Genomic DNA, 27424 nt, shown 5'->3' on the forward strand with positions numbered 1-27424 from the left:
ATTAATCCCCCTAGTTTATAGACGTATCCTTACTCATACCTCAGACTTTCTCCTCAGAGGAAAATTGGTGGCCTTTTCTACCAACAAATAGGAAAATGTAGCATATGAATCATTGCTAGTAAAATGGCACTGCCCTCACTCTTCTTTGGACTGAGTTGTACTGCTCCTAATAAATAGCTCAAAATTTGACAAGCCAAACAGTGATATTTTGCATTAGTATTGTGATCTCTTTAATGTGAGCAGGCAAGGATCATGAATGGAAATGAACAAACTGGGAATAGAATTTCAGGTTTTTATTTCTACTTCCATATCTAGCAAACAAAGTGCAAAAACAGCCAACAACAAGCTTGGAAACTCATTAAGGAAACTCATATTTATCACAAATACAAGGCAGTGTTTTTTTAATGCTAAGTCTTGCTAGAAGTGACACAAGAACATTATTTATTTTACAGAATAATTAATAAGACAATTCATGCAGTACTTTCAAAACTTAATAAAGCTCCATGTCTCCAATTGCTCCTATCTAGTCACACACACACACACACACACACACACACACTGGTTTCTGGTTTTCTATTCCTGGTTTCTGTCTTTGTCACTCTGTAGGGTAGGGGTAGGCCCTCCAGATGTGTTGGACTACAGCTCATAATCCCTTACCATTGAACACACTAGCTGTGGATTATGAAAGTTGTAGTCCAACCATCTGGAGGACACCAGGTTGTTTAGCCCATCTCTAGTATAAATAAAAAATGCTCAGTTTTCTGTGGTGCTGCTCTACGGGGCAAAGTAATAAAGCAGGCTGTAATTTTGGGTGCAGGAAAGAAGGGAAAACCTTTTCCCCTGACTCAGGCATTGAAGTCATTAAGGGCAGATGTAGCCCCAGTTCAGAAAGCTTCCCTGCTCTCCTGCAAGAGCGAAGAGATGGCCGGAGGGGGCGGGGAGTCAAAGTGCTGCATTTGGATTCATGTGAAGTGGGGGGCAAAACCATCTCTCCACTCCCAACAGTAGTTTTCTTGGACTCCCCAAGCTGTGATTCTCTGGGGGAAAGAGGAAGGGTCCCTGCAGTATGTGAGCATTTTTCTCCCCATCATCCCTGTCCCATGTTTCACAATGACAGACATTTCCATGTACATGTGGAGGGAAACTTTGGCTACTTCCAGCTGCCAGGAGCATGTATTTGTATAATACATATGTTTGCATGCACATTACTGCTTAAATATTCACATAAAAATAATTTGTGTCCATGAGGGCCGCGTCAGTCTAGATGGGGGAGACTTTTGTACTAGAGAACAATAACAAGGAAAGTAAACCTATAAATGCTGTACCTTAAACGAACATTTGAATAACTACATCATACATGTTTCCTGTTTGAGACTACAGAGGCTATTCAGAAGTAACATTTTCATGTTACCATGGCCTAAAGAATTGGGTATTACCTATGGTGACCAAGAACCACAGTTCTGTTACTATTGTTCTTGGTCATCACAGGTAATTTTTGGCTATCTCCCCAGTGACACTTTCCAAATGTGTCACATATACAGATGGGAGTAACTAATCTGCAGCACAGCACTAACTGATGTGGATGAGCAAATGAAGCATCTTCAGAGGCAGAAATTCTGTCTGCATCTGGACAGACGTGGTGACCATCCCCTTAAATTATCCTCTTTCTTTGGGAATATTTTCTAATTCTGCACCTTTGCTAAGTGTAAATTGGGATCTCAGCTGATGATTAACCTCCTTCTTCCTGCAGAACAAGGCAAAACAATGCAGAAATGCAATGTATCCTCCAGCAATAGTTTGAAGTAAAAATCACATTTGTGTATAAATAAAATGTGCAGACAAGCCATGGACATTAAATTCATTTTACTTTTCCAAGGAAGTTCCTTGGTACTGAACAGTTCTCACCTTTTGATTTTTTTTGGGATATCCATCCAGCCTTTAGATGGAGAGAATAAGTGCTCTAGTCTCTGGTCTGACATGGATTTTGAAATTTAAAAAAAAACTATTTTATAGACAAAAAGACAATGTGCAACTGCTATGTAGCCAGTCCTCGCAGTCATCACCTGACTTGGGTGATGCAGAGAAAAGCCAAGCCACGCATCAGTGAGCATGCTGTGAATATGAAAATAGTCTGACAGAAGGAAAACTTCTACTATAAATTAGGCTTTGATTTGGAGAAGTCCCCAGTGTTGAAATCAGTTTGGAATATCTGAGAAGTCAGTCCTAAAATAACTGTAGCTTAATTTCAGGGTGTGTTTTAAGTTGCACCAGGCAAGTGTGCCTCGCTTGTTAAATGTTAGCGAAGCTTCTGTTAAGATTTCCCTTCAACTAATTATCTCACACAAAAGGAAATGTGCATAGTAGATATTTATTATGGTTATACTTGTGGCTTATTAGCTTAATCACACTGAAATGGGGATTGACGATTCCTGTTTTATAACAATGTTGTGGTTCACAGTTGCCATCATGGCTAGTCAATTCTCTGTTCATAGTACATTCCGTATGTGCTGGAGACCAGATTGTGTAGGAATTTACAGGGTACAAGAAGGGAGTGTAAATAGTGGGATGGAAATGCTGCTCTATTGTTTTTTTTCTCCCCTCCCTCCCAAAAATCCATGTATAAAAGGCTTGATAGAACAGCAGGGGAGGTACTTTGTATGTGAACATTCCAGTGCAATTTAATTTTGGTTGAAAGACCACAACATTTGCAGGAGCAGTTGGCTGAACTGGAGATATACAGTCAGGGCCAGAAATATTGGAACAAGAATAACTGTTTTGGCAGTTGGCCTCTGTACACCACCACATTGAAGTTGAAAGGAAGCACACCCAGATGGGAGCGAAGTCAGGACTTTCAGCTGTAATTCAAAGGGTTTGACAGAAGTGGGGCACTACCCATTCAGGAAGTACAGCCAGTGGCATACGCACACCCCCATCGTTGGTGGCTCATCAGTAATGGAACGAATGGCTGACAAGCAGCTGCATGGCCAGGTGTGGCCTGTTTCCTGGGTACCCCATGACCAATCAAGCAGATAAAAGGCCTGGAAGTGGTTCTGAGTGTTACATTTGCATTTGGTAGCTGTTCACTGGAACTCCCAACATGAGATCCAAAGAGGTGTCCATGCGAGTGAAGGAGGCCATCATTAGGCTGAGGAAACAAAATAAACCCATCAGAGAGATAGCAAAAACAGTGGGAGTGGCCAATACGACAGTTTGGAACATGCTGAAAAAGAAGGCATGAACTGGCAAGCTCAGCAACAGCAAGAAGCCTGGAAGACCACAGAAGACAACTAAAGTGGATGACCACAGAATTCTGCTCATGGTGAAGAGGAACCCTTTCACAACATCTAGCCAGGTCAAGAACGCTCTTGCGGAGGTAGGCATGTCATTGTCAACATCTACAGTCAAGAGACAGCTTTATGAATGTAAATACAGAGGCCTCACAACAAGGTGCAAACCACTGGTAACGCTCAAGAACCGAAAGGCCAGATTAGCCTTTGCCAGCAAACACCTAAAAAAGCCTGCCCAGTTCTGGAATAAGATTCTTTGGACTGATGAAACCAAGATTAACTTGTACCAGAACGATGGGAAGAGAAAAGTATGGAGAAGGAAAGGAACAGCTCATGATCCAAAGCATACCACATCATCTGTCAAACATGGTGGAGGCAGTGTTATGGCATGGGCATGTATGGCTGCCAATGGAACTGGGTCACTGGTGTTTCTTGATGACCTGACTGCTGATAAAAGCAGCAGGATGAATTCTAAAGTGTATAGGGCTATACTTTCTGCTCAGATTCAACCGAATGCTGCCAAACCGATAGGACGCCGCTTCATATTGCAGGTGGATAATGACCCAAAACAAAGAAGTGTTTTGGGGCAAAGAAGTGGGATGTTCTTCCATGGCCAAGGCAGTCACCTGATCTGAACCCAATCTGAGCATGCTTTTCATTTACTGAAGACAAGACTGAAGGCAGAAAGACCCACAAACAAGCAGCAGCTGAACGCAGCTGCAGTAAAGGCCTGGCAAAGCATCTAGAGGGAGAAAACTCAGCATTTGGTCATGTCCATGGGTTCCAGACTTCAGGCAGTCATTGACTGCAAAGGATTTTCATCCAGCTAATAAAGGTATTCCTTAAGTTTGAAATGATGTTGGTTTGTTCCATTACTTATGAGCCACCAATGATGGGGGTGTGTGTATGCCACTGGCTGTCCTTCCTGAATAGTTAGTGCCCCGCTTTTGTCAACCCCTTGAATTACAGCTGAAAGTCCTGACTTTGCTCCCATCTTGGTGTGTTTCCTTTCAACTTCACTGTGGTGGTGTACAGAGGCCAACTGCCAAAACGGTTATCCTTGTTCCAATATTTCTGGCCCTGACTGTATATCAAACTTTATAGAGTGCCTATAGGGGATGAGTAGTACAGTGTGTAAAGAAGAACTCGGATTGAGCAGATAATTCATGGATTGTGCAGCGGTGAGGTTGTAAGAAGTGGGTACTCAAATAGGAATGTAGACTAGTTCAGGTTCCCAGCCCACTTATGGATGCCATGTTATGGAACTTCATAAGCACTTGATTCCTGTGGAATTTTAAAACTTTGGGTTTACAGACTTGCACCTACATTCAGTAAATTGTCTCAGCACATGATTCCCCAGTCTACAGTGTTTAATTGGAGGATGAAAAATACGACCACACCTGATTTGAGGATTAGAGTTAATTTGGGCTACTCATAAGGCATAGCCCAAATTTAACCTTCCAGACTCTGCCTATTGTAAATTCATATTACAGCTGTATGTGTGATCAACTTCATATCAGTTGCCTCTAAAAAGTGTTTCAGTGTTGCTGCTTGCCACACCCAAGCATCATGTAAATCTGCAGCTTTAACTTTGCCTTTCCATTTTTCTCCATGGTTTGGAAATTTGTGATCAGGTAATTTGTGGCAATTGGGGTTGGCTGGTTTCTCTGTCGTGTGCATTCACGTGCGCACACACACAACATGCATAAGCAGGAATTTGTAGGCCATTCTTCCCTACCTGCTTGGGACCGCTTCACACTGAAGTTATATCTGTATAGAAATTTGTCAAAGCAGGAAGCTGCATGTACCCTGTGTGTACACCACTGTATGACAAGTGCATACATATCTTTCTACTGTTTCGGGTTCAAGCAGCAGGAATCCTCATTTGGTGGCTGATTCCTAGCATCTGTTCATGTAGTAAAATAGGTATCAATGTGTCCATTACAGGTGACAATGCAGAGTACAATTTCCTATGCTTGATTTATGCCTATATCAAACATTTATGTTTTGTAATGTGGCCCAAGGTGCCTAAAGTCTATTCTGAACTCGGCATACTGGTTCAAAAGGCTGAACTTATATATATGGATTTGTTTCCTACTTTTAACTACAGTAATTTGGGTCTTGGCCTATAGATGGCTGTAGGTTGGCTTAAGTGCTGGTATTCATCAGAAGTACCTTATTAAAGACAAAAATACAGAACACCGTTGTCAGAAGATCAACCACAATGTGGGAACTCAAATCTCAGCCAAGTTTTTTGAATGGCAAATACTAATTCAAAATGGAAAACAAAATAGTTGAAAATATGTCTCTTTACAAACCTATCTTTCAAGGGTTTCTGCAAGTATTTCTTGTGATGCTTTAGTATTTCGACAAAAAATTAGTTTTCATTCTAAAATAAATATTTTAAAATCAAGTTGTAAACATGTGCTTTTGTTTTTCTGATGCATAAAGTAGGCAGTCTTGTAATTAAAATATTTAACCTTGTTGCATGCATTATGCAAAACCATTGAATAGACTTTTCCCCATGGTAATTCAAGCAAGGTTGGACTTAGTTTCCTATGACGATCACACAAAGGGAAAAGACAGCGGTAATCTTTAGACCGGTAGCAATGTAAAATTTTAAAAAATAAATATGTCTTACTGGAGCAAGGTGCACCTTCCCATTTCTTTTTGTCTGTTCCATTCTGCCATTCCAAGTTGCCCTGTGGCAACCTTTCATTTCTACAGGTTGCCTCTGTTTTGAGCCTATCACTTATATGCATTCCTCAGTATCTAGTCTCCAAAATGCATATGTGGTTTAGATGCACACACATAGAGCTTTTCTAAAGCTGTTTCCTTAGACCAGGGGTGGGCAACTTGTGGCCCTCCCGATCTTTTGGCAGAGAACTCTGATGATCCCTCATCATTAACTATGCTGGCTAAGGCTGATGGGAGTTGTAGGCCAAAATATCTGGAGGTCCACAAGTTGCCCACCCCTGCCTTAGGTGATATAAATTGATCGATTCTACATCTTTTTAAGGTTCATTGCTGGTGTTCACTATTTTGGAATAACTGTGTCCTTCTGAGAATACCAACAAATTTCTACCTAGTAAATAAAACAAGCACTGTTAAATCAGTTAGTATTCATCTCTGTAACTTCATAATTTTAGAAATGTGTCAAGGTTTTGTACACTATTAGGGTGTGTTTGTTCAGCACGTCAGATATGTATGCCAGTGTTATAGCTATGAGTGAACAACTGAAAATGGTCATAAATTTTCCTGTACCTTATACTCCTTTTCAGCATGTTTAATACCCTTTAAAAGTGGTATTAAAAAAGTGGTTTAAAAAACATTTGGGGCCATAGGTTATAACTTGCTAATATACTTGTAAATACTGCCTTAGGACTAAGATCTTAAAGACTGGAATATATGATAGGTAGCTGATTTTACTTCTTTATTTACTTTATTAGCTTTTTTTTTCCTAAGCTCTCAGAACAGGATACAAGAATAAAGACATAAAACACAATAAATATCAAGTAATAAAGCAAACCACAACGTGAGCAGATTCCAGCATAAAAAACCCAAAAGGTCCTCAACAAATAGAAAGGGGTTTACCTGCTGTTGAAAAGAAAAGAAATAGAATCCAAACCTCCCTAAGAATTCCAAAGATGAGGTGCCAGAACTGAAAAGGCCCTGCCTCTAGTCACTATTTGACTTACTTTAGATCAGGAGTGGGCAACTTGTGGCCCTCCACGTGTTTTGGCCTGCAGCTCCCATCATCCCTCACCATTGGCTATGCTGGCTAGGGCTGACGGGAGTTGTAGGCCAAACTATCTGGAGGGCCACAGGTTGTCCATTTGGTGGGAATTGGAGTAGGGTCTCAGAGGGCACTCTTCGTGTATGGACAGGTTCATGCAGGAGCAGGCTATGCTTTAGGTACTCTGGTCCCAAACCATTTAGGGATTTATAGGTTAATACCAGCACTTTAAATTGTGCTTGGAAATGGATCAGAAGCCAATGTAGCTGTTCTAAAAGTGGCAGGGTATGTTCCATACATCCAGTCCCAGTTAGTAAATGTGCTGTTGTATTATACGCCAACTGTAGTTTCTGACCCATCTTCAGAGAAAGCCTGACATACAAGGCATTGCAACATTAGGCACGACTTTGGCCTGTAGAGGTGATTTTTTTATCAGCTGCTGATGGTTTTTTGTTTTGTTTTTGTTTTTATCTGCTCTTGCTTTTATTTACTGTTTTTTTATTTGGGGTGGGCTATTACCAGTTGCTGGGCAGCCACAATAGGAGAGGACTAGCAGGTCACTGTGTGAAACACAAAGCTAAACCAGATAGGCTTTTAGTCTGATTCAGCCGAGGTTGTCTTATGTCCGTTTTTTGATACTGGCTTTTATCTTGTATTTGTGTACTACTTTTGTTGACTGACTTGGCACCTAATTGCAGACAGGTGATCTATAAATTTAAATGATGATAATGATAATAAATAAAATAACCCCAGTAAGTTGTTACCGGTGCATGCGTAATTTCATTTTGTGGGTAATACATCAGCTGCAGTTTATGGAAAATGTTTTGTGCCACAGAGGCCTCTTGAGCCTCTAAAGTTAGACCTGAATCTAGTGGCCTGCGAGCCTGATCTTTCAAGGGGATTGCAACCCCATCCAGATTAGGCTGAACACTACCTCTGAGTCTTGATTAATCACCCACCCACAGAAGGTTCGTTAGCCCGCAACCATTCCATTACTGATAGTAAACAGTGTGCCTGTTTGCATGATCAAACAGCCCACCATGGCTTCTTTCAGCCACAGTGAGCTGCAGTGCGTGCCGGCAGCCATTTTGAATATTCAGGCCGTGACTGTGGTTTGTTGCATCTTCCAAATCTGGTGGGGGTGGGTTGTGTGAGGGTTAAATAATCTTTGCAGAACTCATGTCCTGTTTTAGGATTATGCAAGGGTTGTTTAACCCTCACACAATCCATCCCCACCAGGTTCGGATGACACGACAAGCTGCGGTCATGGCTTCAATTTTCAGGATGCCTCCTGTGAGCGCCACAGCTCATTGTGGCTTCAATAAGCCATGACAAGCTGCGGCAATCATACGAACCCATTGACCTGGCACTTCCATGGAAAGAGATGGTTGTCATCAGCAGACTGATTACACCATGCTCCAGATGACCTCATTTAACTGTTTCATGTAGACTTTGAGCAGCATGGGGGACAAAACAGAGCCTTTTGGAACATCATAGCATAATTCTCATGGGGCAAAACAACTCTCTTCCACCACCACTTCAGTATTCTCATGTTTCTCAATTTCCATCAAAATGTGTAACCTTCTTTCAGATGGTGCCTTTTTTTTTAAGTATATTTTCTCCAAATTAAAAAAAAGAAAGAAATATATTGCCTTGAAGTTGAGCACAAAAATTTACCAGACTGCAGTGTGCTACAGGACAACTTCAGCAATCGATTTGGCAAGCTGCTCAAACAAAAGGAATTGTTACTTGTCCAGAGCAACTGGATGATGACATTGTTTGATAAATTTTTGTCTTAAGTCCATTATTCCAAAGAAAAATATACCTGCATTTTTAAATGATGCTTAACCTGTGTCACTTAGTCATCTTTAGGTGCTCAAGTTGTGTCTAGATTTTTTTTTATGCCATCTTAACTTGGTGTACCTTGAATAAGTGTCCCATGGCAGAGTGAAATACAATATGGATACTTGGGAAGAGCTGATACGCTCAAACACTCTAGTGTATTTCTGCTTTGACTAGTATATATCTGTTTTGACACATGGTTTCAAATTGCCATTAATGGATTCCATATATCTTATTTTCTGGAACCTCTGCTATCATCTACTTGATCTCTGCTGCTGTTTTTAACATGCCATTTTACCAAGTAATCTAACCCGTGCATATTATGTACTGCTGACAGCAGCTGATGGTTTAGTTAGGAATTATTTTAAAGATATGTCCTTATTGGTAATAGATATATAAATTGTTTTCAAAGACATAGCCAGCATTGAGTAATCTTTTAGGCGCATTACAATGGGCATAACAAGACCATAGCAACAAAATAAATGTCAAGCTTAAGCATAGAAAAGTACATTTGCAGAAAAATAGTTGTTTTGTGAATTTACCCCAAACTCAACAAAAGGGGGGGGGGAGATTTGAGGTACACACGGACTTTTCTTTTTTTTTTAACCATCTGTCGTTATATTGAAAGAATATATTGAAAGAAAACTTCTCTAGCCATTGGCTCAGCTGTTGAGGTATTATGGAAAATTTGTGAACATTCCAATTGCTCAAAAGTTCGAAAGACTGTGAACATAGAAGGACTAGGAGCAGATGAGACAGTGGGCCAGTTCACACAATCAAAATAAGCCACTGTTATTGGCCAATGGCTTATTGGAGGGGGAAATTACACCACAATAACCATACAACAGAGAGTTGTTTCCCTTTCCAACAAGCCATGCTGCCCAGGTTTGGACGACATGACAAGCTGCACCCGGGTGGTGATTATGGAAATTGTGCCCCACATGCTCCACAATTTAAATAAGGCACCATGGCTTATTTTGATCATGCAAACCAGGTTAGTGTTCATTGGAAGAGATGCAGCAGAGAAGTGAGTAGTGCTAATCAATTTTTACGCTGTGGCTACAATCCTAAACGTACCTATTGTGTTTTGTATTCTTCTGTTTGCCTACCATTTATAGTTTATTTTGTTTGCTTTTATTTATGCTCATTTTATTGTGTTTGATTACGTGGTTAGCCATTTATTTTTTTTTTGCAGGGGGAGTTATTCAGAAAGAAAAGTAGGATATAAAATGCTAAAATACTATAATAATTTAAAGATTATACAGATGCATGGGTTTATCTACTGCTATGAGCTAAATTGAACCTCCATGGACAATATACCTCCATGGAATATCTCTGAATACCATATGCTGAGGAGAAACAGGAATATTGTCCTGTGTGTAAGCTTCCAAGAGGAATTTGGCTTACTGCCATTTGAAGCAGGAAACTAAACTAGATGGAACTTGGTCTTATCCAACAAGGGCATTTTTTAATACCCAATGATCAAACAATTTATTGTAGCTGGACTACAATAAATATCTTCTTTCATTGTAGTTGGACTACAGTAAATATCTTCTCTCATTGCTTTTGCAGGTAATAAACATGGATGGAACCATGAGAAAAACTCTTATAGAAGATAAACTTCCACATATATTTGGATTTACTTTGCTGGGTGACTACATCTACTGGACAGACTGGCAAAGGCGAAGCATTGAAAGAGTTCACAAAGTAAGGGCAAGTAGAGACATCATCATTGATCAGTTGCCTGACCTGATGGGCCTTAAAGCAGCAAGTGTCACCAAAGCTGTTGGTAAGTGAAGGCAATGTATAATTGATTCATACTAATGTTTCACAGTAATATTTTTTGCAATGAAAGCAATAGCCAATGTCTTGTAATGGCAGTGGGCACTATCTAGAAATGTTGAGTGAGCTGCTAATTAAGAAGACAAGCTTGCATTGGCCAAAACAGAGTAACTGAAACCCTCCCTGTGAGTTCCTTGTCTTGACAGGCAAGGGAACCTTGGGAAAGTCAGCTCTGAGACTTCAGAGCTCTTGGATGTGGCACCAGTCCCCTTCTCAACAGTCCCCTAGCCCATCCCCTGCAGTGGGTTTGGGGATAGTGTGTATGTGTGTGGTGGAGGGGGGTGGGACGGTGTGAGAAAGCTCATGTGGGGCTGAGCAAACTGAATCCATTGAAGGGGCTCTCACTTAGAGAGAGCCCCTTGGGTGATGGAAAGCAAGTGGCAGACCTATACATCCACCCAGACGTGTATTCCTAGTTGACAAGGGCCTTGCACCTGCATCCTACTTTAGCTGTCAGGAGATTTTCTTGGCAGCAAAGGGAAGGATGCATGCATAATCTATATGCAATGATAGTTTTTGAGATTAGGGGAGGTGGGGGGAACAAACGGGGGTGTGGCTTGCTTTTGGTCCCCCTATGAGTTTGTAGCAAATATTGGGGTAGGGTCTGAACCATTGGTATGGGCCTTTTCCTAACTTGCCCAGACCCAGTTTCCTATCCTCACTCTCCACTCACTGTATTGGCAGGTTACGCATAGATGATTGTGGAGGGAAGGGGCATCTTATCCAAGCTGTGTCCAAAACGATTGCATGAGCTGGTGGAGTTAACATGATATTAGTCATCTGGTTTCTTGGAGTGCTGATGTTTACCTATTTTTTCCTCATGCTACCTATGTTGTTCTATTAGGTAAAATAAGTAGTTTATCATGCAGTCTTGCAAATGAGAAACGAGTGTGATTTTTAGAGATGCACTGAACAGGCCACAAAATATATGCACTTGTAATACCTTCCCTTTTTAGCTTCTTTTTTTTTTAATGCTTTTTATTCTATTTGTTATCTTTATAAATGAAATAAACAGTACCAATAACCAAATCATTATCTACAGTTTCCAACAATACAGTATTCTTAGGAGGACACAGCAGTAATGAAGAAGAAGAAGAAGAAGAAGAAGAAAAAGAAAAAGAAGGAAAAGGAAGAAGAAAGCAAGAAAGAAAAAGAAAAAATAATAAAAAGTTACTTAAAAGGATTAAATTCCCTTTTTAGCTTCTTAATGGCAAAGGCACGCAGTATTAGCTGCAGATCCCATTATACTTTTTTGGCCTATTTTAATGTCTAGAGAGGCTTTCTGTTTAATTATGATGTCTGAAAAGAGTAGTTATTCATACCCTTCATGTCTGCCTATATATGCAAGCTTTCCTTCTGACTTTACTTAACTGAGCTCTGTTAAGAAAAATTGTTAAGTAAAACTTTACTTAACTGAGCACCTCCAAGATCACTTTGAGAGGTTTGTGAAATCTCCCCTAGAAGTGTGAAATCTACCACCTTTTGTACAGCGTCGTACTCTGCCCACAGTTAGGATTTCTTCAGGAGCCAGGTCTTCTCTATTGCCAAACCATATTTGATAGCTGTAGGAAAGCCAGACAAAATTTGGTCCACCTGCTTCCAAGTTGTTCAGGATTCTCATTTTGGCCCGGAATCTGTTACACTTCAAAAAGTGGATCAATCTTTGGATATCTAATTCAAATATTTAGCTACCTGATTCAAACTTGGATATTTAATTTTGATGCTAAAGTTACTACAGTTCCCAGTATTTCAGGTAGGGAGCTGAGGCTGAAAAAGATAGTTGCTTGTCAAAGGTCACCTAATGAGTTTGTGACTGAAGTGAACTTTAGGACCAGGGACTTCCAGATTTCAAATACGACTGAAATAAATGAGAGGGAAAATGCTTTCTATCAGTTTCCTTCAGAGGAATTCTAGAAGACAAGTTCATGGCTTGGGATAAGGTCTATTTTGAGCTCTTTCAGCTATGTGAGCAGTGCCAGCTTCAAGTTTTTGAGAGCGCTTGGGCAAGGCACCTTCCATGGCCCCCCTCCTTCAATAAGTCTAGCTTCCTGCCACCACTGTCACCAGCTGCTATTGCTGCTGTCCCTCTTTTTCATCATTGCTACCACTGGCTTGCTTGACAGGCAGAGAACCAGTAAGCAAGTAATGCTCCTCCTACTCACCATCCCCATTGTCTGGGCCAGAGTGAGAGGCATATGGACAAGCAGGTTGCAGTGGTAAAGAAGAACAGCAAGTCCAGAGGTCTTTTATTAGTGGGCCTTTGTTGGGGTCTAGGCCCTCAACAGGTGCCCAACCATGCCTACCACTGATGCTGGCCCCGCATATGAGTTCTCTTCCCCAACCACTGCAATATTTGTAGCTATGGTTCATGCAGTTCTATCCTAGCCAATTTCCCCCCTTCAAATAACTGTTTTACCTTCCAGGAACGAATCCGTGTGCGGAGAATAATGGAGGCTGCAGTCACTTGTGCTTCTTCACACCTCAGGAGTGCAGATGTGCCTGTCCCATCGGACTGGAGTTACTTAGTGATATGAAGACCTGTATCATTCCAGAAGCCTTCCTTGTCTTCACCAGCAGGGCAGCCATTCATAGGATTTCTCTTGAAACAAACAATAATGATGTAGCTATTCCACTTACTGGTGTCAAGGAAGCATCTGCGCTAGATTTTGATGTGTCTGACAACAGAATCTATTGGACAGATATTAGTTTAAAGGTATTCATGGCATCTTAACTGAACAGATTGTTGTGATAGCTTGCTGTACACAGTAAGTTTCAGTCCACTATTTCCAGAACAATAGTTTGGTAATAAATGAGTTGTCCTGTAAATTTTACAAAATAAAACACGTGGACTTAGTATTTCTTGTACAATGAAATCAATAGGCATAAATAGTTTATGCCTATGTACTACAAGAATATAAAGATAAATGTAAATATTATCTACCATTTGGTATGAATAGTTAATGTCTATTTGAAATACTGGAGTGGGTTTTTCTTTTTAGCAGTGCTATAGAATTTTTTTTCTAAATATGCATTTTCTTTTTCTTTGGGTTAATAACTTTAGTAAAACAGTTATTACTTAATTTGGTTTGTGTTCCTGAATGCCTATAATAATTCCACAAAACTGTTTTGTAGACAATAAGCCGGGCTTTCATGAATGGAAGTACGGTTGAGCATGTGATTGAGTTTGGGCTGGATTACCCTGAAGGAATGGCTGTGGACTGGATGGGGAAAAACCTTTATTGGGCAGATACTGGAACCAATAGAATTGAAGTGGCACGCCTAGATGGGCTATACCGGCAAGTTCTTGTATGGAAGGATTTGGACAATCCAAGGTCTTTAGCTCTTGACCCATCTAAAGGGTAAGGAAGATTTGTTTTTCTTTTCCAACATAATTTCATTAGAACAGTGACAGGCAATGGGTTCAGCACACAGGCCATGCTTTATATGAAGGGCCACAGCTAATCCATATGTCCTGTCAATTCAAATGGCTTATTTTAATTTGGCAACCATTCAATTGCTGGTGGTAGGCAAGTCATTTCTGACTGATGTGAGTCTTCATGCCAGCTAGTGTGACCAAGAATTCGGATATTGCTTGATGTCTATGTACAAAATGATTGAGCTCCCTAAGGTCATAAAATGGACTTAAAAACGTGTTTCTTGATTTATAAAGATTTTTACCCATCTGCCTTCCAGTTAGGCGCCTCGCAGATACCTTTATCTGCTACAGTAATCTTTGCATTGGTAACTTCATGTTTAGATCTGTAATGTGCTTTATGTGGAGCTACCCTCGTGTCTTGGTCCGGATGCTGTAGCTGGATCAAAATGCATTGGCCAGGATGCTAACTGGAACACCTGGGTGTGTACATATTACACAGTGTTGAAGCAACTGCACTGGCTGCCTGTTACCTGCTGAACCAGGTTCAAGATTTTGTTGCTGGCATATAAAGCTCTGAACAGCTTGGGACCAGGCTACTTGGCAGATCACCTTTCCTGATATAGACTTGTTCTGTTCTTAAGTTCATTGGAGGAGGCCTTGCTGCTGGTACCACAACCATCTGGCAGCAACCCAGAAGATGAGCTTTCTTTGTGGTGGCACCCACTTTGCTCCCTCCCACTTTGTACCTGGGAGGCTCCAATTATGGCATGTTTTAGGTCCCAGTTAAAGACCTGTCTTTTCCCCAGGCCTTCTCTGACTGATTGTGCTACCCAGTTCGTTGATTATTAGTTCTCTGTTTTTAAATGTTTTAATTGAGGATTTTATCTTTTGGTTTTAAATGTGTTCAGCTGAGAAGGTTTGCTTTCTGTTTTTAAATGTTATAACTGTGGGTGTTTTGTATTTTACATTTTTATGTTTTAAACCTCTTCAAGATGTATTTTAGTCAAGTGGTCTATAAATTGATTAAATAAATAAATAAATTTATTCTCATATTCAAATATAATCGTAAGAGCTTGAAACTTTTTTTAAGAAAATGAAACCCAACAGGAGCTTACAGGATGCAAAAGAATGTGTTGATGGCTACATACAGCCCCTGGACTGATCATACATTTCCTCTCCCATCCCCTGCCTGCCCCTCCTCCTGCCCTGGTGTTAGAAATAATTGAAGCCAGATAAATTTATAGAAAAGAGAGAACATTACCAAATGTATTCCAACAAAACTGATTTAAGTGCAAACTGGGATCCAGAGAATCTCAGGTGCTACGCTTTATGTTTTTGTATGTCAAGTTGGGTCTTCCCTGATTTGATTTTTTTTTTTACCTTTCTCAGTTCCTGACTGCACTGTGGGGATAGGACTGAAAGGTGGTTCTCTTCCCCACCCCCAGCCCCCCAAACGTTTTGAGATAAGCTTTTGGGGAATGAAGAGCAGGATTCCCCAAAGCTGTACAGTGTGCATGTAAGCTCCCTGTTGCACCACTTTGGTTCTCTCCCAGCCAAGATGTATAAAGTCAGTAAAGCCGTATTCAGGTTTCCTCTTTCAGCTTCCTTGGAGCCAAATCAAGCTGAGTATCTGTTGAAAGTTGGCCTTGCTGTCAATAGTTCTGCACATTTTGCTGGTTGTATCATTCTTAAGTGTTTACATTCCTTATTTAGTTAAGCTTTGTAACTTCCTGGCGTAATCTCATCAGGGAATATGAAAGTGATCTACAAATATTACACTGTCAAACATACATTGTAAACTTTTGGAATGAGCTATTGCATTTTCCTTTTGAATAAGCTCTTTGCTTGAATGTTTTGACAGAAAACCGAAGGGTGTGTGTTTGTGTGTGTGTGTGTGTGTGTGTGTGTGTGTGTGTTTTGGATACTTTTAGCAGTGCTAACATCTATCCATTTGTTCCGTTTTGTATTCCATTTCATATCTTTTCATGTGAGTAATGCTTATTCTACCTGTGCTTTATTATACATTATGCTGCTCCTAGGTGTGAATGGGAGGTTTCATCCTTTCTCACTTCTAGATAAGAGCAGCACATGGCTAAGCATAGTAGCTCGCCTATTTGTTCTTCACTTGTGATAGTACTCAATGATACAGAATTGCCCAGCACATATACTAATATCTATTCATTCATTTCTCTAATGTAATACCTTGATCTTCAGTCCAAAAAGGATTCTCAGATTGGTTTACAACACAGTTTAAAATTACATAAATAATGTAACTAATAAAACAATAAAAACACAATTAAGCAGCACAGCATAAAATACCAGCACAAGACAGAAATAAAGTGAAGTCTAAAAGGCCTGGGAAAATTAAAAAAAGGGTTTTCACCTGGCACTGAAAGTATGTCAAGCTTGGTGCCAAGTGAACATCCCTGGGAAGAGAATTCCAAAGCTGGAGTGCCACCACCAAGTAGTCCCTCTCTTTGATTACCACTCACTTCAATTCTGCTGGCAAAGGTGTCCAGAGAAGGGCCTATGAGGAAGATCTTAATACATGAGCAGGTTCACGTGGAAGAAGGTGGTCCTTAAGGAACCAGGGTTTCAACTGCATGCCCTTCTATGTATATCAGCTTTGTAGAGTTGAGTATCTTGACTTTTGGTTAGATAACCACTGAGATGTTGGCACCATGCCATTATCTGTTGGTGTCTAAATGTACTGGAAAATATGTAAGCTTTTGAATTGTTTATTGTTCTGTCTGATGAGTTGGGTGCAAATAAAAACCTCGAATCTGCATACAGAAACACTTGTCCTATAAGATGTAGCTGGGATCAATGTGTTGACTAATATCTATATGGGACATCTGCTGCTCCAACTCAAATGTTTTAAGATACTCATTGAAAGATTAGATGTATTATTCTTAGAGTTAGTACTGTTACAAATTACTTTTTAAGCACCTAAAATTGATCTTTACAAAATGTATAATACATTTTGCTATCCTCTTCTTATATGCCTGGGAGCATGTAAACAAAGGTCCAAGCACATTACCTTGATATGGTTAAACAGTGAATCGCTGTCCTGATTTTTGTTACGTTTTTAATTACAGGTACATGTACTGGACAGAATGGGGAGGCAAACCAAAGATTGTTCGGGCATACATGGATGGGACAAACAGCATCACTTTAGTGGATAAAGTGGGACGTGCCAATGATCTTACTATTGATTATGAAGATCAAAGACTCTATTGGACTGACCTGGACACAAGCATGATTGAGTCATCAAATATGCTAGGTAGCATGACATAACTTAGAACATACCAGATGTGATGATGTACCAAGAAGTCCTATACAAATTAAGTGGCAGAATTATTTTAATCCAGGAATTCCACAAATTCAGTCCAGGAGTTCTAAACTTCAGCTCTCCTTTTGGTACAGAGTACTCCTGTGTTAGACTTAGCCTGCAGTTCTATGCACACTTACCTGGGAATAAATGCAATTAAAATGAAATTGGGCTTACTTCTGGGTAGACTTGCATAGGATTGCTCTGTCAATATCTCATAAAACCTTCCTATTAAAACTAACAAACTGAGGGGGGAAAACATGTCCCTGAAAGCTCTTCTAATTTTGCCAGAATGGACAATAACAATTAGTATAATCCACTTTTTTATTGTTACGCTCTTGTAAACCTGCTATGCAAAGTTACCCCTTTGGTTACAATTGACCTGGGTGTATCATAGGGCATCTTTAGCTGCCAATTTAATAACATTGAAAAGTTTTCTCCCTGAAATATTACTTTAAAGTATTTCAAAATATTATTTGAAAAACCCAATCAAATCTTTCAGACATCAGTCGATTTCTGTGTTGATTGTAAGAATTGTAAGAATTTCTAAAGCACCTGTAGCTTCATAAAGCAAGTGAGATTCTGAGATTCACCGATATACTTGGTTTTTGTCTCACTGAAGCATGTAAGGAATGGAGCTTTTTATATATAACCTACCACCACATGCCTTCCTCAAAACTGCCCATGCAGCGGAAGATGGCCTGTCCTCTGGTGGAGGGGAGACCCCTTGCCTGAGAGTAGTCTTTCTCTCTAAGTGGGGTGGGACTACTGGATCCCAAACACTTGTATTGTTATCTTCCTTTTTTTTTAAGGGACTGAAGCATTTATCAGAGATAATCAAGGAAACACTCTGAGCTTTTCTGTGTTTGATAAGTACTTGCTATGGGCTCCCAGCCTAGTCCAGTACTAGTTTTAAGTGCAATCCAACAGATTCTGCTGTTGTGTAAGCGTCCTTGGGAGAAAAATGGGAATTGTGGATGGAAGACCTGTGTCTCCGGTGATTAACAATTATTAGTAACAATTTGGAATCCTTATGTCATCCAATTTGATGTGCTATGTTTTGAAAACAAAAAATAGTTAATTTATCCTCGGCAATTAATCTTTTACTATTTGCCGACCAAGTTTCAGTTGCTGTGTTTATTAACAATGTGTGGGTTATGTTTTTCAGGGCAAGAGAGGGAAATAATAGCAGATGATCTTCCTCATCCCTTTGGATTAACTCAGTACAGTGACTTCATCTACTGGACAGATTGGAACCTTCACAGTATAGAAAGAGCTGACAAGACAAATGGGAGAAACCGGACACTAATTCAGGAGCGTCTGGATTATGTGATGGATATATTGGTTTTCCATTCATCACGACAGGATGGCTTCAATGATTGTGTGCAAAGCAATGGACACTGTGGACAGTTGTGCCTGGCCATACCAAATGGCTATAGATGTGGCTGTGCATCTCACTACACCTTGGATCCCAACAGCCGGAACTGCAGTTGTATGTTTATCTTTTTGCGGTTCTCTAAATAGTTGCAGTTCTTTTAACCCCCAAGTTTTCATATTTGTTTTGTGTGTGTGTGTGTGAGAGAGAGAGAGAGATTGAGAGAGAGAGAATGAGACAGAGAGAGAGAGAGATTGATTGCTGGAACTTTGAGAGTGATCCACAGCCATTGCTGCCAGAAGCCAAACCAGAGCTGGAGAGCATGCTGTTCTGGGAGCCTACCCCCACTTCCCCCCACTATCCTTGTCCCCTCCACCTAAACAGAGTTCTGGCACCCATACAAGCAGGGCAGAGCAAGAGAATGGAAGTGAGGCAGAAGATCCTGAGAAGGAACTTAGAAAGGAGAGGCAAGAGGAAGGAGCCACTTGGTTCCTACTCCAGAGCGGTAGGGCAAATCCATTGCTTCCTTCCTTCCAGCACTGCATGGCTGGACCGGGGTGGTTCCTTCTTCCAGTCCTCCAGGCAACTGGGAAGTGCTAATATCCTTCCCCTGGCATTGGAGCTTGTTCCAGCAATGTAATTATGTTGCTCATTCACAGGCCGGACTTGGAGATTGGGAGTGGGTGGGATTGGTGGTGGAGGGGGGAGTGAGGCAGCTTAAAAAAAAAACCCTTTAATATCCTTTTACTGCAGTTCATAAGTCCTTACCCACAGCAATAGTTTGGATGCTTATGGCTGTAGGTAAGGATTTATGCATACTCGCCTAATGAATGCTTGCCTAAGATGGCCTTGCAGGTCAAGTACCTTTTTTCACACAAATCCTTCCCTCCCATTTCCAAATTCATTATGTCTATGAATGGTTGCTTTTTTTTTTTTAACAACCTATATACAAATGTATATCCTGCTTTCCCTTCTGAAAGCATTTAACAAAGTATAAAAACAAACAAACAAAAATAATATGAACAATAATCCCACTGTTAAACAACTAGATAAATTCCAACACAATTCAAGACTAACATCAGCATTGAAAAATGGGCCCCAGAGAGCAAGGGCTAACAATTAATAAAATTAAACAGCAACAGAATCAAACACTTGTTTAAAAAGAAAAGTCTTCAAATGCTGAGAGAACACAGGTAAAGAGAAAGATTAAACTCCTGGAGCAGTGAGTTTCACATATAGGCTTCCTTGCAGTTGTCTCAGTTAGAAGGGCTATGCATTTCTCTTTACTTTTGTTTGTAGAGAAGCATTTTTACTTTTTTGGTTCTCTAGGGCTTGTTCCTGATACTGTTTAAACACTGAGACAGTGATCAATCTATTAACCAAACTGTAACATCTTAATCACAGCTGTAGTGCATTTCAGAGATTTTCCAAAACCTTACTTTGAGATTTGTAATAATTTCAGCTCCACATTTTGGAGGAAAAAGGCACCTAAACCTCTAAGCAAAAAGTAAAGAACTCTAAATTCATTTTTAATTTATCAGAATTTAAACATCAGCATTATGATTCGAGAGGCTTCTCTTATTAAAGTAACAGTGCCAGATTTTAATATTATTCTTGTTAAATGCTTGCCTATGGATAGAGACAAATACCCTTCTAGCTTACTGTGCAGCACAGAAAGTGAGCTGGAAATGCTATGGAAAAACCTAGGGAACACTTGCTAAAATGTTCTACATAGTTGCTTAGCATAGACATAAGTCCTGGACTGGTGTCAATGGCTGGCATCATTCAGCACCTGCTGAGGCCTATATCCGAGCAGGGAACTCACGGCCACCTCCTAGAGCCCCTGGCCCTCCTGTGTCTCCTCTTTGCTGATGCTGCCTGTTCACCTGTCCCCTCTCAGCAAGTGAGCAGGGACAGTGACAGGAGCAATGAGAAGAAGGAGCAGTAGCCTCTGTTGCCTTGCCCTCTCCTTCTCAGTGGCTGTGTGGAGTTGGGCCCCAAAGGAGAGGGCAGGCAAATGAGCAGGTGTGACAACACCAAGGAGGAGATGTGCCCGCTCAGGGTCCACTGAGGGCATCTTGCCCAAAGGCTTCCCAAAACCGGGAGCTGGCAATGCATCAATTGAAGAGGTTTTCAGGAAGCCTCTGGTCCCAGGGGAGCAAGCCACACAATACTACAGCTGTACAGTGTTCAGTTTTGATCGGGCTTGCATGGATTCCTACATAAGCCCCACTGAAAATCGTAGAGACGGTAGAGGAACACTGCTTAGTGGCTTTCACCCCAAGTCTGAAATATGGAATGTGAAGCAAATATGACTTATTTATATATATCGTAAGTCTCTCTGGGAATTTGTTAGAAAAGTGGGACAGAAATCTCCACAATATATTAAATAAATGTATATTCATGGCTTAAAACGAGATTTTTTTCTGAAGTCTGAAATGCACAGTTGTGTGACGCTAAAAAGTAAAGGGTTTAAAACTAATAATCACATTGCTTGATAACCAGTGATACAGTAATTATTTTATTTAAAACATCATAGTTCTGAAATGTTTTGCTTTTTTTGCAGTGAACTAATTGATTATTTATATACTGGTTGAAAATATTTCCTCTACTACTCAAATGGTCTTGAACTTTTCAGTTGTGCAGTACCAACAGCAAAAATTTACAAACTTAAACACTTTCTATTTATTCTGTGATATTTTCACAAATATCATGCTTGATCCTTCCAGGGTTTTTCCCCCACTAAGGGTACAATCCTATGCATGTTTAGACAGAAAAAAGTCCTACAACTCCCAGCATTGTCCATCCAGCCATGCTGGCTGGGGAATGCTGGAAGTTCTAGGACTTTTTCTGTCTAAACATGCATAGGATTGTGCCCTAAATATATTATATCAGTGTTTTTATATGTGTAGGTGATGATGTACATGTTCTTTGTGTTCTTTTAGCACCCAGCAGCTTCTTACTTTTTAGTCAGAAGTCTGCAATAAGTCGGATGATACCAGATGACCAGCAGAGTCCAGACATCATTCTTCCTATTCATGGTCTAAGAAATGTCAAAGCTATTGATTATGATCCTTTGGATAAATTGATCTATTGGGTAGATGGACGTCAAAATATTATTAAAAGAGCCAGAGATGATGGCACTCAGGCAAGTGTTTATGTCATACTGTATGTGTATTTATTTAAAGCTTATATCAATTGTTGGCATATGCTTGCTAAAAAATATGTTATATAAGTATTGCAGTGAATCTCCACCCCCTAAGGGAAGTGCTTCTTTTCAGGGCTCGTACCAATCTGGAACAGGAACCTTGTAGTGCTGTTCAGGCCTCTTTGGGGGTGAGGGAGTATTCTGAGGAGAGGGGAATGGGATAAAAGGCTCACCAAGACCTTCTCCTGCTGTGTTAGAGAACTGCCATCCTCAAACCAAAGCAGTTTATAGTGGAACAGCACACAGTTCTGGAGAGTGGAAAAGGGAAAAGTTGTCCTTTTTCCTTTCTTCTCCTGAAATATCCTTTTAGAGTGCAGGATGGAGGAGAGCTTTTTAAACTTCAGTGCCCCACCACTTCACAAATCCTAATATCCTCCCTCCAGGGAGTAAGAACTTACTATAAGTTGTTAGGGGTTTGAGAAGGCCAGTTACCATCTCCCCATGCCCTCAGTTTTCCTTCTTGTTGTTTTTGTTGTCAACTGACTTAACATTCTGTGTGCAAACCGCTATCAGCCATAGACTTAATTGATAAATCCCCACAATTTGCCTGAGATCTAGTTCTTTAGACACTCCCCCGCCCCAACCCACCTCTTCAACCACCGACAACATTCTGTAAGCCAGTTCATAGGTCCCTGTCAGGCCATTTTCATTTTGTAATGCGTTTTTCTTCCATAGGGAGTCCCCTAAGTACGTAGGAACTGCTGTCTTATTTGTTGGTGGCCCTGTTTCACTTTCAAGCTGATAGGCACTCGAATGTCTGAGTTTAATATCAGAGGGAATGATACTACACAGTTTTGAGTTTTGATATGTATACCATTTGGAATGTTATTATTCATAGTGTTAGCATTAGGCCTGAGTCAGACATAATGATAAACCATAGTGGGCCGGTTTGCACGATCACCTCAGCCCACTATGCACTGCAGTTTGTCGAGGAATCGGGACAGTTTCCAATCTTTGGGTGAAACAGGAAACTGTGGGTTGTTGCAAACCACTAATGGAACCTTTACATCTCCCCTGCCCCCTTATGTAGGGGTGTGGGAGAGAGTCCAAGGCTCATGCTTGCTTGCTTGCTTGTTCCCATCCTCCAAACATCTGGATGTGGCCTCAGATGATCTGCCTGTGCCTGCCCCCATTTTAGCTTCTTTCACACAAACAGGGGCTTGTACCACCAACAGCTAAAGTGGCATCCTATCTGAGTTAAGTAGGAAAAAGTAGTATTTTTTATTTTTAAAAAAATACAAACCCTTCCACACCATTTCTAAATTGACTTAACAGGTGGAAACAACTAAGGTACTAGAAAGCTGTTGCCTCATGGCTTAGGATGCAGAAAGAAAGCTGAGAGAGCTCTTTCTCTCTTCCTGCCCCACATCTGTGTCAGTTCTATGCTGCTTAGGAGTTTCTCTTTCATTTCAAATCTCTCTAAAGAGCAGGACCTAGTTAGCCTTAATTATAATTTAACATTGGCATTGATGTAATATTGTAAACATAGTTAAGGCAGAGTTTGGGGGAGTTTGTTCTGGGGAGGGGCTAGGGGAAGAAAGCACACAATCCTGCATCTTGCTCTCAATAACTGTACTTATTGGAATCTCTTCATTACGTCTACACTGGCAAACTGGTACCCATTTGACATGTATGGTATCTCATTGGGCTATTCCTTGTACCCCCATGGTTAACACTGGACTAAATGATATTGCACAAGCCTTTCTCTTCCTATATGTGAGATAACCTATATTTCCAGTGTGCTTTTCACCCAGGAATATGCTGCTCATATCCTAAAGGAAAGGAAAGTTTTTTGTTTTTTTTTTAAGAAAGAAAGAAAAAAGTACCATCTGGGCCAATGTGATTAATTTTCTGTAGTATTTTCTTGCCAAATAATGAATTATTGTTTGTAGTGAGGAGGGGCCTTGTAGTGTCAGACCTACCCTTTGAGGGATGCCTGCCAGGCGTTAATTGCTCATTGGCTTCCCATTAGTGGCCCTTCCTAGGTGCAAATTACATTGGAGACTACTTGTTGTGACACGGCTTGTTGTACAGCATAGGCCAAAGAGTTTCAATGTTTGAAGAAGTACCTTCTTGGGACATTTTGGTATCCAGATTTGCGGTTTTAATTGTTTCGTGATTTTTGCTACCTCATTTTCCAATTAATTCTGTTAATTAGGGTTTTTGAACATTAATAAGCATCACTGAATATTACATTTCCATGTTTGTGCTTTAAAAAAAATAAGGAGAGAGATAGGCCTCTTATTTAAATTTCATTATATAACTGCAAGCATGTTTGTTTGCTTACACTGAAACTGTTCTGATAGTTTTTCAAGTCATGCTTGGACCAAGTGAATTAAACAAACTGCATCAGTGATTGATGAAAAACAATATTTTTATACCACTTCTCATTTGCACAAATCCCAAAGTGGTTTACAGCAACACCATGAAACAGACAATAGAACAATACAATAAATACACAATAATACAATATTAGAGATTGTTAAAAGAGTTCATGGCTGGGAAAAAGCCAAAGTAAAAAGATATGTTTTCAACAAATGCCTAAAACATGCCAGCATTGATGCCTGATGTACCGCAGAGGGGAGATAATTCCACAGAGTGGGTGCCACCACAGAGAAGGTCTGTCTCTGGAAATCCATAGGACATGGCACAGACAACAGGGCTTCCCCTGAAGATCATATTGACCTGGGAGGTTGATATAGGGGAATGATGATAAGAGATGTCCAACAATATATTTTAATACATGCATTGTATATTTACACGTATTCATTATTTCTTCCATCACCTACTACTGTCATTTACAATTTGCCATGTATAGTTGATTGATCAGGCAGCAGATTTTTAACAAATCTAAAATTCACAAAATCAACTGCTGGTAGGTGCCATCTTAGAAAGAGATATTTTGTCTTCACTCTGTCATAGCTGGGAATGCCTCACTTAAGATGTTGCCTGTTTCTTCATATGGGTGAAGAAAAACTGCTTTTTCTTCAAAACTACTGTTTTTACTGAAGTAATCAACTGAGGCTGCAGTCCTGTTTGCACTTACCTGGGAATAGGTCATTGAACTCAATTGGATTTCTGCATAGATATGCTTAGTATTACATTGTTAGATTTGTTTTAATTATGTGGCAGCCCTAGTTATTAAATTGGCCTTATAGTAAGACTTATTTACTCTCTTTTTTTTTCTTCCCCTTGCAGCCTTTCACAGTCATGGGTACTCCCAACCAAAGCCAAAATCCAGAGAAGCAGCCACATGACTTGAGTACTGATGTTTTCAGCCACACTTTGTACTGGACCTGTGAAGCCACAAATACAGTCAATGTCCACAGACTTAATGGGGAGCAGATTGGGGTTGTACTACGGGGAGACCATGACAAGCCAAGGGCCATAGTAGTAAATGCTGAGCGAGGGTGAGAATTCTTTTATTTTGTAAGAATTAATGGAGCAGCTACATTTTTGGAACTTCATAAAGTTGCTAAAGCCTGAAATGTACTCTGTTTTCTTTACTTCGGTAAATTCAGAGCAGCTTACATAGGGTTCCCAGGTAATCTCCCATTGTTAGGCCACTGATAGCCTATTTCACCTTTAAAAATGTAAGAGCTTTCAGACCATTTCCTGGGATGTAATCCTTGAAAGGGTGTGTTTATATATGTTGTTAGAAATCTTCAAATTAAAAACCTAACCTTTATTGGCATATCCTATCAACTGCGCAGTGTCCATGATGGAGGCCTGGCTCTGGAGTGGGTGGGGAGAACCTCTCGAATATCCTACTTTTAGCTGCATATATATTTTAATTTGCAAACAAGATGCTTACTAATGTTAGCAGGATTTCCCTTCACCAAAGGGCTGTCAAAGAGCAAGGTATTGATTAATCATTCCTGGAAGCTGAGCAGTAAAATCCTACTTGGGAATACCCTTTCTGAACCTCCAGGTTGAGAATACAGTTATAGATTTTATCCTCATCCCACAAAACTGTGTTACCTGAGCCAGCGGTTGTTCATACTTGTTTTCAGGTATATGTATTTCACCAATATGCAAGAACGAGCCCCAAAGATTGAGCGTGCAGCCTTGGATGGTACAGAACGAGAGGTGCTCTTCACTACCGGCTTGCTCCGGCCTGTCGCTCTAGTGATTGACAACAAGATTGGGAAGCTCTTTTGGGTGGATGCGGATCTCAAACGAATTGAAAGCTGTGACTTATCAGGTGCGTTCTATTCCATTTCAGTAATGTGAAGCTTAAAGAATTTAGATCTCTTCCTTTTTGTGAAATGTCCCAAGACTTTTCTTTGCTTCTAGTGAGCTACAAAAAAAAGAGGGCAGTTTTTTTAGTATCCTGTCTAGGATACTAATTTATCATAATACAATTCTGTAATGGTGCTGGCTGAGATGGTAATACATATTCCCTCAAAGCAGGCTTTCTGTTAGTAGGTATGAAGTTCAAATGCTGTTAGTACTGTTCACATATCATTTTCTTAGTAACTTTCCTGCCCTTGTTCTTCCCTATTTGTAACTAACTGCTGGGTGGGGGTGGGGTGGGGACCACATGTTTTTGACCATCTGCTTCAGATACCGACACTGCAGAATCTGAATGTAGTAGTAGCAGTAAATCATCATTATTATTTCTTTTCTTTTATAATCCTTTTGAATATATTTTTATTTATTTTATCTTTATAAATGAAATAAACAATACCAAAATTACCAGCAACCTGATCAATATTACAAATTCCCAACAATACACTATTCTGATGAGGACACCACAATAACAAAAAGAGAAGGAAAAAGGAGGAAGAAAGGAAGTGAAGAAAAAAGAAGATGCTTTCCCCTTCCCTCCCCCTCTCCCTCTCTCTCCCCTTTAAAGAATTAAGTTTAAACTCCAATACCCCCCGGCCTCCGATGCCATTCTATTTTAAAAACTATATCTATAACCTTAACAGTCTCACAGTTTAATAAACAACCTTACATTTCAATCTCATATCATCAATCGTATATCAAAGAAACAGGTCTACCATTCACTCCCAGAAGCCGCCATTATTATTATTATTATTATTAATAATAATATATAGTGTTATATAATAATAAAACTTAATATAAACCTTCAACAGTCAGTAATATATTTTATACTAGATATATTATCTATTTTGAAATAAAAAATATAAAGAAAAGCAAGAAAAAAAAAGATGAAAGAGAATAAATGAATCATTTATCTTCTGAACTAGCCTGGATCATGAAGACTAAGGATTCCACTTCATGTTGTAACAGAAATCTCACGCATATTTACGTTCAGCCATGCCTCCGCCATTTCATGATTTAGAAACTTCTTCATCTGACCTTCAGACACAATACAAAGTGTAGCAGGATATTTTAAGTAATATTGTAAGTTCATTTGTTTTGCCATATTTTTTGCTTTGATAAATTGCCTTCTTTTAT

The 27424-nt window shown here is 40.0% G+C and overlaps 1 protein-coding gene across 1 annotated transcript in view; it reads left to right on the forward strand.

The window, feature by feature from the left end:
• The window catches only part of LRP5 (LDL receptor related protein 5), a 169907-nt gene that overhangs the window by 112094 nt on the left and 30389 nt on the right, over window positions 1–27424 (forward strand). Inside the window, exons 8-15 of the mRNA XM_084857481.1 lie at window positions 10438–10654; window positions 13131–13420; window positions 13840–14066; window positions 17182–17366; window positions 18583–18906; window positions 21735–21937; window positions 25196–25407; window positions 26011–26201. Coding sequence (XP_084713607.1) covers window positions 10438–10654; window positions 13131–13420; window positions 13840–14066; window positions 17182–17366; window positions 18583–18906; window positions 21735–21937; window positions 25196–25407; window positions 26011–26201 — 1849 coding nt within the window. The remainder of the gene's footprint in view (window positions 1–10437; window positions 10655–13130; window positions 13421–13839; window positions 14067–17181; window positions 17367–18582; window positions 18907–21734; window positions 21938–25195; window positions 25408–26010; window positions 26202–27424) is intronic.

The sequence above is a fragment of the Heloderma suspectum genome, chromosome 1, assembly GCF_057233095.1.
Source record: "Heloderma suspectum isolate Gila_16-S chromosome 1, 16-S_ref, whole genome shotgun sequence".
NCBI lineage: Eukaryota > Metazoa > Chordata > Lepidosauria > Squamata > Helodermatidae > Heloderma > Heloderma suspectum.